This window comes from Eubalaena glacialis, chromosome 9 (assembly GCF_028564815.1).
Source record: "Eubalaena glacialis isolate mEubGla1 chromosome 9, mEubGla1.1.hap2.+ XY, whole genome shotgun sequence".
Taxonomy (NCBI): domain Eukaryota; kingdom Metazoa; phylum Chordata; class Mammalia; order Artiodactyla; family Balaenidae; genus Eubalaena; species Eubalaena glacialis.
This window is the reverse complement of record NC_083724.1, coordinates 122,853,347-122,867,901: the sequence shown is the minus strand read 5'-3', so window position 1 is coordinate 122,867,901 and position 14,555 is coordinate 122,853,347. Positions and strand designations below refer to the sequence as shown.

Genomic DNA, 14,555 nt, shown 5'->3' with positions numbered 1-14,555 from the left:
TTCTTTGTTTTTAATATTTGGTAGTTTGATTAATATGTGTCTTGGCATGTTTCTCCTTGGATTTATCCTGTCTGGGTCTCTCTGCACTTCCTGGACTTGACGGACTACTTCCTTTCCCATATTAGGGAAGTGTTCAACTATAATCTCTTCAAGTATTTTCTCAGTCCCTTTCTTTTCTCCTTCTTTTTCTGGGACCCCTATAATTCGAATGTTAGTGTGTTTAATGTTGTCCCAGAGGTCTCCGGGACTGTCCTCAATTCTTTTCATTCTTTTTTCTTTATTTTGTTCTGTGGTAGTTATTTCCACTATTTTATCTTCCAGGTTACTTATCCATTCTTCTGCCTCAGTTATTCTGCTATTGTTTCCTTCTGGAGAATTTTTAAATTCCATTTATTGTGTTGTTCATCATTGTTTGTTTGCTCTTTAGTTCTTCTAGGTCCTTGTCAAACGTTTCTTGCATTTTCTCCACTCTATTTACAAGATTTTGGATCATCTTTACTATCATTACTCTGAATTCTTTTTCAGGTAGACTGCCTATTTCCTCTTCATTTGTTTGGTCCGGTGGGTTTTTTACCTTGCTCCTTCATCTGCTGCGTATTTCTCTGTCTTCTCATTTTCCTTAACTTACTGTGTTTGGGGTCTCCTTTTCGCAGGCTGCAGGTTCGTAGTTCCCGTTGTTTTTGGTGTCTGCCCCCAGTGGCTAAGTTTGGTTCAGTGGGTTGTCTAGGGTTACTGGTGGAGGGGACTGTTGCCTGTGTTCTGGTGGATGAGGCTGGATCTTGTCTTTCTGGTGAGCAGGACCGCATCTGGTGGTGTGTTTTGGGGTGTCTGTGAACTTATTATGATTTAGGCAGCCTCTCCGCTAATGGGTGGGGTTGTATTCCTGTCTTGCTAGTTGTTTGGCATAGAGTGTCCAGCACTGTAGCTTGCTGGTCGTTGAGTGGAGCTGGGGTCTTAGCGTTGAGATGGAGATCTTTGGGAGAACTTCACAGTTTGATATTACGTGGAGCCGGGAGGTCTCTGGTGGACCAATGTCCTGATCTCGGCTCTCCCACCTCAAAGGCACAGGCCTGACACCCGGCCGGAGCACCAAGACCCTGTCACCCACACGGCTGCAAGTGTTGGAGGGCCTCCTGCAGAGGTGGGGGGTGGTTCTGGTTCACTGCGGGGACAAGGACACTGGCAGAAGTTCTGGGAAGTAATCCTTGGCATGAGCCCTCTCAGAGTCCGCCATTAGCCCCACCAAAGAGCCAGGTTGCTTCCCTTTGTTAATGTGGTGCTATCACATTTGTTGATTTACAAATGTTGAACCATCCTTGCATCCCTGGAATAAATCCAACTTCACCATGGTGTATGATCTTTTTATATATTTTTGGATTTGGTTAGCTAATATTTTGTTGAGGATTTTTGCATGTATATTCATCAAAGAGATTGGCCTGTCATTTTCCTCACTTGGAGTGTCTTTGTCTGGTTTGGTATCTGGATAATGGTGGCTTTGTAAATGAATTTGGGAGTGTCCTGTCCTCTTCAACTTTTTGGAATAGTTTGAGAAGGATAGGTATTAGATCTTCTTTATATGTGTGCTAGAAGTCCCTGTGAAGCTGCCTGGTTCTGGACTTTTTTTGCCGGCAGTTTTTTAAATTACAAATTCAATTTCACTACCAGTGATCCATCTGTTCAAACTGTCTGTTTCTTCTTGATTTGGTCTTAGGTTGTATGTTTCTAGAAATTAGTCCATTTCTTCTAGGTTGTCCAATTTGTTGGCATATAACTATTTGTAGTATTCTTATGTTTTTTTGTATCTCTGTGGTATCAGTTATTATTTCTTCTATTTCATTTCTTATTTTATTTCGATCCTCTCTCTTTTCTTCTTGGTGAGCCTGGCCAGAGGTTTGTTAATTTTGTTTATCCTTTCAAAAAACCAGCTCTTGGTTTTACTGATATTTTCAATTGTTTCTTTTTTTTTTATTAATTAATTAATTAATTTATTTTTGGCTCTGTTGGGTCTTCGTTTCTGTGTGAGGGCTTTCTCTAGCTGTGGCAAGCGGGGGCCACTCTTCATCGCGGTGCACAGGCCTCTCACTATCGTGGCCTCTCTTGTTGTGGAGCACAGGCTCCAGACGCGCAGGCTCAGTAGTTGCGGCTCACGGGCCCAGTTGCTCCGTGGCATGTGGGATCTTCCCAGACCAGGGCTCGAACCTGTGTCCCCTGCATTAGCAGGCAGATTCTCAACCACTGTGCCACAAGGGAAGCCCTTCAATTGTTTCTTTAATCTCTATTTTATTTCCTCTCTGATCTTTATTATTTCCCTCCTTCTGTGACTTTAGGTTTCATTTGTTCTTTTTCTTTTAGGTTATTTGGAATTTTTCCTGTTTTTGAGGAAGGCCTCTATTGCTATGAACTTCCCTCTTAGGACTGTTTTTGCTGCATCCCATAGATTTTTGTATAGTTGTGTTATCATTGTCTCAAGGTATTTTAAAGTTTCCTCTTTGATTTCATCATTGACCCACTGGGTTTTTAACTAGCATATTGTTTAGTCTCCATGTAATTGTTTTTTTCTTGTTTCTCTTTCTGTGGTTGATTTCTAGTTTCATGCTGTTGTGGTCAAAACAGATTATTGAAATGATTTCTATCCTCTTAAATTTGTTGAGGCTTGTTCTGTGTCCTAGTATGTTGTCTATCCTAGAGAATATTCCATGTGCACTTGAAAAGAATGTGCATTCTACTGTTTTTGGATGCAATGTCTTGAAAATATCAATTAAGTCTAACTGTTCCATTGTTTCATTTAGGATCTCTGTTGCCTAATTGATTTTCTGTCTGGAAGCTCTGTCCACTGATGTCAGTGGGGTGTTAACGTCTCCTACTATTAATACTACTTTTGTATTCCTGTCAATTTCTCTCTTTATGTATGTTAGTATTTGTTTTATGTTTTTAGCCTCTCCTATATTGGGTGCATGTATGTTAATAAATGTAATATCTTCTTGTATCTATCCATTTATCATTATGTAGTGTCCTTTATCTTTATGGCCTTTGTTTTAAAGTCCATTTTGTCTGATATGAGTATTGCTACCCCACTTTCTTGTCATTTCCATTTGCATGAAATATCTTTTTCCATCCCTGAAACATATCTAAATCATTTTGCTGTACACCAGAAACTAACACAATATTGCAAATCAAAAATACTTCAATTAAAAAAAGATGTGTTTAGTTCACAAATATTTGGAGATTTTCTAGCCCCTCTGTGCAGCTCTCTGCTTTCTGGAACTCTGCAGTGCAAATTATGGCTGCTTTCACCTCTCTAAATTCTAACTTCTATATCCTCAATTTAGGAAGAACCCTGGGTTTTTTATTGCTCCCCTGACGTCCATGCTATTTCTATGCAGTAAACTTGGGCAATCACATGGTTTACCGCATATGTTTCCCTTTGTTGTCTGTCTCCCACTGTCTGAGAAGCATTGCTTCATGTATTTTGTCCAGTGTTTGAGTTGTTAAAGGTGGGAAGGTAAATCCCCTCTCTTTTACTTCTTCATGGCCAGCAGTGGGAGTCAGAATTCATTTTTATCCACCCATGAGACATTTTTACTACGTATGTAATTGGAATGACAATTATTTTCTTTCAGCACATTACAGATACCATTTCAGTATTTCACTACTACTGTTGAAACACCAACTGTCAGTCTTTAACATTCCTTTGAAGGTAGTATGCCTTTTTTATCTTCAACTTCTTTTAAGATTTTTTTTTTTGTCTTTGATGTTACACAGTTTTACTTTGAAGACACCAGGCATGCTTTTCTCTTACTTTATCCTGCTTGAAATTCACTATGCATCTGCAATCTGTGGACTGGAGTCTTCCAACAGTTTAGAAAAATTCTCAGCCTTTATCTCTATGAATAACTTTACCCCTTTCTTTTTTTCTAGGACTCCAATCAAACATACGTTAGATGTTCCCACTGAATCTCTTTCCTTCTCTTGTATACTTTACGACTTTTTCTCTCTGTGTGCTTTATTATGGATAATTTCTTCCAGTTTGTTAATTCTCTTCCCTGCCACATACAGTGTGCTGCCAAGTATGTCCACTTGGTTTTTAAATTTTGGTTATTGCATTTTTCATGTAAATGAATTCTATTTGGTTCTTCAAATCTACATCACTTTTTAGCTTTAAACACAGTAAATATAGTTGCTTTATAACACATTTCTGATAATTCCAAATCTAAAGTCTGTGCATATCCTGTTCCTGCTATTTCCCACTTACATTGTCTTGATTTCTTGTGTACTATTGTATCTTTAACTCTGTGTTTATCATTGCTCTTAAAATTTTATTTATGGTGCTTTTCAAGACACAAAAGAAATGTGCCTTCCTTCAGAGAGGCACTGGAATGGCTTCTGCTGGGTTCACGAGGCACTACCAATAGGGACCCACCTTAAATTATGTTTGAGTCTAAATTCCCCGACCCACCCAGGTTTTGTTGCTCAAGATACAAAACCAGTTGATGGCTGGTTTGTGGCTACAACTTCCAGGGGATTTTTGGTCCTCTTCTCTTCTGACAGTCCCTGTGTTTGGGGTTCTCCCTGATTGTGAGGATGTAGCCTTCTGGAGTCTCACCTTGACACAGGGTTTCCTACACGATTCTCCAGTGTGGTGGATGCTTGGCCTTACCTTTTGCACCTTTGCTCCGTGAGCCCACTCTACCCAAGTGAGAGGCACTGGACATATGCTCCAGTCAAAAGTGCTTATTTTCTCTCCAATATTCCTCTCATCTCTGGGTTGAGGCTTTCTCCAAAGTGATGGCCTTGCAATTCATCTTCTTACCTCTTCTGTTTTCAAGTATATATTAAACACACACATACACAAGCAATCTTGAAAGATCCATCAATGAAGTGATAAAGGGTAGAGTATGTGCTAATTTATGGATAAAAAGCCAACTTTATTTAACATTTATAAGTTGTTTTCAATAGCGAGGTAAATTAGAATAGTGTGCTATTCCCAGAAACAGAACACCTCTGCAGAATTCTTAATGCATTAATGCTAAATGTACCTTTTCCTATTAAATCTATTCCTTTTCACTCTCTAGAGGAGATAAATTTTAAAAGAATGTGGAAGTAATAGCACAGGGTAAGGCCAGGAACTGGTCTGACCCTGGCCATCTACACAAGTGAATTCACTCATGTGACAACTCAGTGCCCTCGCCTGAGAAATGTAGATAATACTAAATTATCCTGATAGCCCTCGCTTGCTCTAACATTCTATGAATCTACAGATGCTTCCACATTCCTCCTCCAATACCTACAACAGACCTTACTGAACAATAAAAACCCTCTTTACCACTGGCACAGACAACCTTTCCATAATAACACCCCAGAGCCACTCACTACCAATTGACTGAAGATGGCACATATCCTATTTGTCACCCCTATTCTTATATAGATGACATCTTTTGAAATATGGCTAAACAATTCTTTCTAGTGTGTTATACTCCTACTTGCATTTCTAGGTTAAGAATTTAAAAATACTCACTCCCACAAATCATTATCATCATTTAGGACTGTAGAGAATTAAAGTACAGAATTCAAATATTCTTCTACTGAAAAAGAAAATAAAATGTTCAGGTAAAATAATCAAAAGTATTCTCAGCTCTCTGTAAAAGCATTCTATTAATAACAGTGCTAATAAATAAAAGACAACCAATAGTGTACTTCAGGTAGATAGTAAAAATTTAATAGTAATATCATAAAATAAACAAACATATAAAAATCAAGTATTTAGCTTTGGATGTTAGAAATAATATACATAATTAATTCAGCATACTACTGATAGTGCTGCAACATATGATTTTACTGTTCAAACTACAGATTATGCCAATAAGGCTTCTTTGTTCTCAGAGTTTCCAAAATTCTGCTTTTATTACTAAAAGCATCTGGACTTCAGACATCTCTAATGATGTAATACCTGGCATATTGCAACTGAAGCTGTGTGACCATTGTCTTAATGACCTAACAAAATCTTCTCATAATGGTATTGAAAAGGTAAACATTTCCCCCCTTTGCAATACTAGTTACCAAAACTGTCACATTGTCAAAATAAAAATGATTCCTTTCTCCTTTTGAATCTCAATTAAAAAGCACATGCATGAGAGGAAGCTGAAAACCAAAAGGGCAACTTTATGCTATATGCTAGATCAATGTTAAAATTCACAGACTAATTTTTAGATATAGTCTTCCTTGTTCTGGTCCTCAAAAAGAAACAAAAGTAATTAACCAACTTTTTAAATATTAGGGAATATATTTTTGCTATTCTTTCGTAATCAAATTTTTCAATGACTTCTAAGACTGTTTTTATAGCCTGTTTCCATTCAGCTAGTTCAGGAGACACACTGGTTGAAAAACGACTGAGAATATAAACTTTAAGGCTAAAAGTTCCATCTTCAAAATGTTAAGATTTAAATAGAGCCCTTGACAAGGTTATTTAATCCAGAATTGCTGGCCATGAAAACAAGTAGACAGAAGAAAGGGTCATGCTTAAATGCGTAATTGAAAAAGCAAAGGCAAGTCTTTCACAACAGAAGTTATTCTTTCAACTTAAAGACATTTGCTGAAAGTAAAAATTACCTTGCTGCATGGTACATCTTCTTCAAAGCCATTAAGTCCAGTCTGGATCACTGTGTCTTACACTTTGGTTGGAACATTTAATAAAGTATATATTCTGTAGGAGATGACTATAGAACTCAACAAAATAAAATAGATAAAAAACTAGAATCTTGATTGAAAAATGGCATGTTTCTCCATCATTTTCATGCAATCAGTATGCCCATTTTAAATCTAATATTTCATTTATAAAAAATCGCTACATTTCCCACTGAAGCTTGTTATTCTGATGAGCCAAAGTTTAAATGCTTTCATTCCATTGAGGATTAAAGAATGTTCTGAGGATTATTCATCATTATCTGTACAAAAAAGAAAAAAATTTAATTCACTCATTGCAAATCAAGCTCTATGTATTTACTTAGTAAAAAACTCATTCTCTGTCACACTAAAGGAAAAGAGCCTTACTGTAGTTTTAAAGGTAGTTGTTATTACAATATCACACACTCAATGTAAAATATTCATACAGTACAATAAAGAATTAACTGGGAAGCAAAAATCACCTATCAGCCAAAGACAACCAAAGCTAATAGTTTTATATAAATCTTCCCAGATTGCTTACCTATGCATACCCAAATATGTTTTAAAAAATTACAACAAGATGCAGTTCTGAGACTCGAGTTTTTCCCTTTAAAACACATAATGGATGGAAAGATGGACAAATAAGTGATAAAGCAAGATTATAAAATGTTAATGGAAGAATCTAAACTTTCATTGGGTTATTTGTATGGAAATATGTTAATATAAATGTTTCAGACATTACATGAAATTTCTAAAAATCTTATATGTTCTGGTATAATGTTATAAGTCATAATCTTAGTTATTACTTTAAAATGTGTATCTCAGAAATAACTAATTTTCTTGTCAACTGCATTATTATGAACTTTCATCAAATCTTTAACCGTGGTCATTTTTAAGTCTTTTGTCATTTACAGACAGTTCTGGGTGTACTCTGATGCTTTTGCAAATATGTTCCTATAAAAGGGTCTCATCTTCAAGAAATTCATGGAAAAGACTCTGACAAGTACAGGTTTCTGGTAACTGACTGTACTGCTGAACTGAATGAATAAGCATTTTCAGAACTCTAATGAAAAACTGATGAACTCATAAAAGCGCTAACAAAAGATCAAGATGAAAAAAAAAATTAATTACATGGGACTGAGTGAACTGATGAGGATGAGTATAATTTTTGTGACTTTCTGTTTGAATTAAAAAAAAAAATCCCACAAGGACTCAGAGGCAAAGAATATACAAATCAATTTTCACTGCAAAGTAAAGGAGCTGTTACAGTGGAGGATTACTGGACTGAATGTCAATACTATGACATAGTATGAGTGTGTTTCATGTTTGGTAATTGCAATCATTGTTGCTTTTGTTGTGGTCATCCATGTACAATGCTTGGTGTCAGTCTATTTATCTCTTGTAAAAATAAAATACAGTGTGTGTGTGTGAAAAAAGAAAAATTACAAGATGCAGTTCTGAGACTCGAGTTTTTCCCTTTAAAACACATAATGGATGGAAAGACGGACAAATAAGTGATAAAGCAAGATTATAAAATGTTAATGGAAGACTCTAGATGGTGGGCATACGGGTGGTAACTGAAGTTTTTTCAACATTTTCATATGATAAGAATTTTACAATAAAATGTTGTAAATGAATAAATCATAGATATATTCCATGTCAGTTTCAATGGCTGTGTAGTATTTTCTTTACAGATATGGTGTATTTAAATTAACCATTTGTATTTATAGATATTCTAGTTATCTCCAATTTTTCATTAGTCTAGAAAAACACTGTGGAGTGACTTAAACAGACTGCTTAATTTAACCTTACATAACAGTCACTATCTTCACACTCCAGAAAGAGCTCGTCCGTTAAAATCGAAGTGTCATCTCTAATCACTGCACTGCTTGAAACCCCTCACGAGCTCCCCACAGGCTCACGACAGAACCTGTGCTCCTTATGTGGACTGCAGTGCCCTTCAGGATCTGGCCTTTTAAGTACTTCTAGCCTTGTCTACTTCCATTGCCCATCTTCCCCAGCTGTCCCCATAATATATGCTCTAGTAACACTGAAGAGCTTACAGTTCCTGTAGTACAACAGCTGGCACCCCTCTATGTACAAGTAGACATATGCCTTGGGGGATAAATCCTCACTTATCTTTCAAAATCCAGCTCTGACGTCCTCTCCCCTGGGAAGAATTATCCTGACACTTTTATTTCTTCCAATATAGCTGGACCATCACTTTATGCAACATATTTTTTTGCTTTCAGTGTTACACTTATTGCTGTGTACTATAATTTACTTATTTTTTTTACAATGACAAACTGTTTCAAACAGAAAAGTACAGAGAATAAACTAATGAACACACAGGTACCTAATATCTAGAATTAGTAAAAGTTAACTTTTGGCCACACTGGTTTGGATAACTGATTCAAGAAAAACACATTAAAGAGAGAGAGCATCCTTTTCCCATCTTACTGCCTTCTCCTCCTGCTGAGGGGTGTTATCAGTATCCTGAAATTGATGTGTGCCCTTCCTTCCCATGGCTTTTAATTTTTATTACATATATGCACATTTAAATAAAATTGCTTTTAAATATTATATAAATGGTATCATGTACTACTTATTCAACTCATCATATTGGTGGGGCTTATCCAAGTGATAGATGAAAATTTCATTCCTTCACTATAACTGGTGTACAGAATCTCATCACATAAATAGCACAATATTCTATCTAAAATAAATGTAGAAGGAAGGTCTTTGTTTCCTTCTTAGACGTTTACAAGCTTGGACTCCTAAGATCAATGTTCTACACGAGGACCTGCTGCTGGCCTTTGCCATTCTATCACTGTCTACACTTGGCTCCTCCTCTCCTTAAAGAATAAATTTTTTAGGAATAATATAAAGCAGTTCACACATTGTACTATCTCTATTTGATCTCTGACTCTAGCCTAGCTAGTACCTAGCTAAAGACTAAGTGACATTAATTTTACCAATCGCTACACCTGTAGGCACTTAGCAAATCTGCAATGTGACGATATGAGGGAGTTGTATAGAGTAGGTGGTTACCACATCTGCACAGTGACAGTCCAGGTGTTGTATACTGTAGGTGCTTACCACACCTGCACTGTGACAGTATGGGGGTGTTGTATACTGTAGGTGGTTACCACAACTGCACTGTGACAGTATGGGGGTGTTGTATACTGTAGGTGCTTACCACACCTGCACTGTGACAGTATGGGGGTGTTGTATACTGTAGGTTCTTACCACACCTGCACTGTGACAGTATGGGGGTGTTGTATACTGTAGGTGGTTACCACACCTGCACTGTGACAGTATGGGGGTGTTGTATACTGTAGGTGGTTACCACACCTGCACTGTGACAGTATGGGGGTGTTGTATACTGTAGGTGGTTACCACACCAGCACTGTGACAGTATGGGGGTGTTGTATACTGTAGGTGGTTACCACACCTGCACTGTGACAGTATGGGGGTGTTGTATACTGTAGGTGGTTACCACACCTGCACTGTGACAGTATGGGGGTGTTGTATACTGTAGGTGGTTACCACACCTGCACTGTGACAGTATGGGGGTGTTGTATACTGTAGGTGGTTACCACACCTGCACTGTGACAGTATGGGGGTGTTGTATACTGTAGGTGGTTACCACACCTGCACTGTGACAGTATGGGGGTGTTGTATACTGTAGGTGCTTACCACACCTGCACTGTGACAGTATGGGGGTGTTGTATACTACAGATGGTTACCAAACCTGCATTGTGACAGTTGGGGGAGTTGAATAGTTCAGGCTGTCTTTTGAGGACTCACATAATTTCTGATTAAATAAAACAGAAATGTGTTGTAGAAAATCTTTTTAACTTCTAACTTAATGCCCCTGATACCACTATTGGGTGTACTAGATATCGTTATTCATTCCCTCCCTCATTACCCCCCACCAACACAGAAAATAAAAGTGTCTAAGCACCATATGCAGATGACATGGTTTTATTGTTATCTCCTAAGATGTGGCCTAAAAGACGACAGTCTGGGGAAAGACAGCTAGATCTGCAGTATAAGAATTTCAATAAGAAGGACTCTAAAGGGAGAGATCAAGATGGCAGAGTAAGAGGATGTGGAGCTCACCATCACCCCCACCAGGAACACATTAAAAATACATCCACATGTGGAACAATTCTCACTGAAAACGAACTGGAAACTAGCCGGATTGCTGTACAACCAAGGCTGTAAGAAAGATCTCAGAGAATCTGGTATGATGGGAAGAAGAGAGATTGGGTCGTGACCTGTGCCCCTAGGAGGGGACTCAGAGGAAAAGGGAGGTTGCAGCGATGGACACTTGCCTTGGGGAGTAAGTGGGTCAAGCCATAGACTGGGTGTCCCAGTCATGGGGTCCTAGACAGAGGACACAAGCCCTGTTGGCTGGCTGGAAGATGCTGTGACAAATACAAGGGCTGGAGAAGCCTGGAGTCCAGTCGTGAGGAGCTCGAGTGTTGGCCCCAGAGGCAGGGCAGAGAGAGGTGTGCTCTAACGGCTGAGGCTCTTCCTGGGACCACCTCATCACACAACCCCAGCCCGAGCAGAGCCAATTCTCCAGCCCCATTCACTCCAAACCACAGTGTAGCACTGGAACTGGGGCAGCCAGGACTGGGGAAGAGACTGAACCTTGGGACACAGAGGTGACCCAGGCCTGAGGCAGAGCCGGGTGGGGTAGCAGGTGCCACTGTTGGCACTTACTCAAGTGGTACCATATGATATCACTTATATGTGGAATCTAAAATATGACACACATGAACTTATCCACAAAACAGAAACAGACTCACAGACATAGAGAACAGCCATGTGGTTGCCAAGATGGGGTGGTGAGGAGGGATGGATTAGGAATTTTGGGTCAGCAGATGCAAACTATTATATATAGAATGGATAAACGACAGGGTCCTACTGTACAGCACAGGGAACTATATTCAATATCCAGGGATAAACCATAATGGAAAAGAATATAAAAAAAGAATGTGTATATATATATATATATATATATATATATATATATATGTATAACTGAACCACTTTGCTGTACAGCAGAAATTAAAACAATGTAAATCAACTACACTCAATAAAAAATTAAAAAATAGAAAAAAAAAAGAAAGAAAAGGCAGAGGAACTGCTCTCAATTCAAAGAGTAAGAGAAAACTCTGGATAAATAATGAAACAGAAATAAATAATTTTCCAGATAAAAAATTCAGAACATTAGTAAAGAAAATGTTAACTGAATTAGGGAAAAGAATTGATCTAAACACTGAACATTTTAATGAAGAACTAGAAAATATAGAAAAGGGCCAATGAGAAATGAATAATACAACAGCTGAAATAAAAACACACTATAGGGAAATGAATCACTAAGTGATACAGAAGACTGCACAAGTGATCTGGAAGATATAACTGAACAATGGAAACCACCCAATCAGAACAAGAGAAAGAAAAATTGCTTTCATTTAAAAAAATTTGTTTAAGAGATCTTTGAGATAGCATTAGGTGTTCCAACATTCACATTATAGGGGTCCCAGAAGGAGAAGACAGAGAGAAGGGGATCAAAAATGTATTTGAGGAAATTATGGCTGAAAAATTCCCAAACCTGTAGAAGAATATAGATATCCAGGTACAGGAAGCACAGAGGTTCCAAACAAGATGAACCCAAACGGACCCACACAAAGACCTATCATAATTAAAATGGCAAAAGTTAAAGATAAAGAGAGGATTCTAAAGGCAGCAAGAGAAAAACAAAGAGTTATATAAAAGGGAACCCCCATAAGGCTATCAGCCGAATTCTCTGCAGAAACTTTGCAGGCCAGAAGGGAGTGGCAATATATATTCAAAGTGCTGAAAGGGAAAAACTTGCAACCCAGGACACTCTACTCAGAAAGATTATCATTTAGAATAGAAGGAGAGAGAAAGAATTTCTCCGACAAGCAAAAATTAAACAAGTACAGCAATACTAAACTGACTCTAATAAGAATGTTGAACTGTCTCCTCTAAATGCAAAAGAAGTAAAAACATATAAGAAAGGGAAAATCCCACTAGGAAAGGCAAATATATAGTAAGGATTGACGATCAACCACTTAAGCCAGTACACAGGTTGAAAGACAAAAAAAATGTTAAAAGCAACGATAATTACAATGAACAGTTAAGGGATAAGCATGAATATGACATAAAAAACACAAAATGTGGGAGATGGAGTAAAAAATGTAGCTCTTTTGGAATACATTTGAACTTAAATGACTAGCAGTTTAAAACAAGTAGATATAATTACAGGTCAACATGCCAACATATATAACTCCCATGGTAACCACAAATCAAACCCTACAATAGATACACAAAAATCAAAAAGAAAGAAACAAAGCATACCACTAAAGAAAATCATCAAACCATAAGGGAAGAAATTAACAGAGAAGAACTACAACAGCCAGAAAACAGTAAGAAATGGCAGTAAGTACATACCTATCAATTAAGTACTTTAAATATCAATGGATTAAATGCTCTCATCAAAACACATAGGGTAGCTGATTAGATTTTAAAAAACCCCAAAAACCAAGGCCCTTCAATATGCTGCCTACAAGAGACTCACTTCAGGGCTAAAAGCAAACACAGATTGAAAGTGAGGGGATGGAAAAAGACATTTCATGCAAATGGAAATGATAAGAAAGTGGGGGTAGCAATACATATATCAGACAAAAATAGACTTTAAAACAAAGGCCATAAAGAAAGATAAAGAAAGACACTATAACAATAAATGGATCAATACAAGAAGAGGATATTACATTAGTTAACATACACGCACCCAATATAGGAGCACCTAAATATACAAAGCAAAAACTAACAGACGTAAAGGGAGAAATTGACAATGCTACAATAACAGTAGGGGACTTTAACACCCCACTTACATCAATGGACAGATCATCCAGACAGAAAGTCAATAGGCAACAGTGGTCTTAAATAGCTCAATAGACTAGTTGGTCTTAACAGATCTCTATAGGACTTTACATCCAAAAACAGCAGAGTACATATTCTTTTCAAGTGCACGTGGAACATTCTCCAGGATAGATCACATGCTAGGCCACAAAACAAGTTCCAACAAATTTAGGAGGATAGAAATTATATCAAGCCATATATCAATTACAGAAAGAAAACAGGGAAAAGAACAAACACATGAAGACCAAACACTATGCTACTAAAAACCCAATGGGTCGATGAAGAAATCAAAGAGGAAATCAGAAAACACCTCAAGACAAATGAAAATAAAAACACAACATTCCAAAACCTTCTGGATGCAGCAAAAGCAGTTCTAAGAGGAAAGTTCATAGGGATACAGGCCTTCCTCAAGAAATAGGAAAAACTTCAAAAACACAACCTAAACTACCACCTAAAGGAACTAGAAAAAGAAGTACAAACAAAGCCCAAAGTCAGCAGAAGGTAGGAAAAAACATAAAGGAAATAAATAAAATAGAGACCAAAAAAAAAAAAAAAGGATAGAAAAGATTAATGAAACTAAGAGTTGATTTTTAATAAGATAAACAAAGTTGATAAACCTTTAGCCAGGCTCACAAAGAAAAAAAAAGAGGACCCAAATAAACAAAATGAAAGTGAAGAAATAACAACCAATACCACAGAGGTAACAAAAAATCATAATACTATGAACAGTTATACGCCAACAAATTGGACAGAAGAAATGGACAAATTTCTAGCAACACACAATCTGCCAAGACTGAATCAAGAAGAAACAATTTGAACAGATCAATCACTAGTAGTGAAATTGAATTTGTAATAAAGAAAACCTCCCAGCCAACAAAAGTCCAGGACCAGAGGGCTTCACAGGGAAATTCTACCAAACATATAAAGAAATA

The 14,555-nt window shown here is 37.4% G+C and overlaps 1 protein-coding gene across 7 annotated transcripts in view; it reads right to left on the bottom strand.

Annotated features, from left to right (window-relative positions):
- Positions 1–5,770: 5,770 nt before the first annotated feature.
- Positions 5,771–14,555, bottom strand: part of NEK1 (NIMA related kinase 1) — a 227,791-nt gene continuing 219,006 nt past the window's right edge. For all 7 annotated transcript variants that reach the window (XM_061200799.1, XM_061200802.1, XM_061200796.1 and 4 more), the window contains one exon: positions 5,771–6,941. In XM_061200799.1, coding sequence (XP_061056782.1) covers positions 6,928–6,941 — 14 coding nt within the window. In that variant the 3' untranslated portion in view covers positions 5,771–6,927. The remainder of the gene's footprint in view (positions 6,942–14,555) is intronic.